This window comes from Pterocles gutturalis, unplaced genomic scaffold, assembly GCF_000699245.1.
Source record: "Pterocles gutturalis isolate BGI_N339 unplaced genomic scaffold, ASM69924v1 scaffold25909, whole genome shotgun sequence".
Taxonomy (NCBI): domain Eukaryota; kingdom Metazoa; phylum Chordata; class Aves; order Pterocliformes; family Pteroclidae; genus Pterocles; species Pterocles gutturalis.
Genome location: NW_010133937.1, coordinates 292 through 1,224, shown reverse-complemented (window position 1 = coordinate 1,224; position 933 = coordinate 292). Strand labels below are relative to the sequence as shown.

The 933-nt window shown below is 63.6% G+C and overlaps 1 protein-coding gene across 1 annotated transcript in view; it reads right to left on the bottom strand.

Annotated features, from left to right (window-relative positions):
• Position 1: 1 nt before the first annotated feature.
• Positions 2-933, bottom strand: part of MPI (mannose phosphate isomerase) — a gene marked incomplete at both ends in the record, with an annotated part of 1,220 nt that continues 288 nt past the window's right edge. The window contains 3 exons of the mRNA XM_010081420.1: positions 2-199; positions 513-721; positions 843-933. The exon at positions 843-933 is cut by the window's right edge and continues 6 nt beyond it. Of these exons, the coding sequence (XP_010079722.1) occupies positions 2-199; positions 513-721; positions 843-933 (498 nt within the window). The remainder of the gene's footprint in view (positions 200-512; positions 722-842) is intronic.

Here is a 933-nt window from a genome sequence, read left to right as displayed (position 1 = left end):
GGAAGAGCAGCATGCCGTCGGGCGAGGAGAGCTGCAGGGAGACGCTCTCGTTGGCAGAGATGAAGAGCACGGAGCCGCGGCGCAGAGTCATTTCGGAGCCCGCAGCCGTGGAGGTGCCCACGGCTGTCCCTTGGATCACCAGCAAGATGCTGGCGGAGTCCACGGCAGAGATGAGGTACAGCTTGATGGAGGAGGGGATCTGCAACGGAAAGGGTCACCGGGGCTTGAGTCTCCCCAAGTTTTTCTTCTCCCCTGACACCTCCTCCCAGAGCTGCTGAAGAAGGTAGCGAGCTCTAGGCAGGGGGAACAGGGGCAGGAGAGGAGTCCATGGTGCTTGACACCAGCATCCCCAAGCATCCCTCCATCCTCCCTAGGGTGGTACCCACAAGGGTGAGCAAACCCACGCCAAGAAAACCCCAGCCAACACCGAGACATCCTACCAAGGCACAGCAAGATAGGAGAAAGCCGGTGTCCCCCCGCTGCGTCCCCAAAGTGTCCCCACCGCCACTCGCCTCTATCCTCATGATGGCAAAGTCCGGCACGGGTGGGTCGTAGAGATAGACGCAGGGGTCAAGCTGGCTCTGCACGGCCGGGAAGATCTTGGAGCTGCTGGGCGCCGGCGTGTAGTTGAGCATCTCGCACAAGGTGAGGACGTCGATGAATTTGGGGGTGAGCCCGGCGCGCACCGTGTTATCCGAGCACGCCATGCACTCCACGCAGTCTGCGGGGACAGGGCAGCGCCGTCAGCCCTCCCTGGCAATCCCATGCATCCAGCCTTGGGGACCGCGCCACCGTCACCCTGGGGACGGTCCCTGCGGGGTCTGGGGGAGGACCGTGCTCACCTCCATGCAGGTACGCGTGGGGCTCGTTGGCCCCCAGGAACATGGCCTCCCCCGGCTCCCGCCGCACCAGGTTGAGGAAATAGATGGCGAA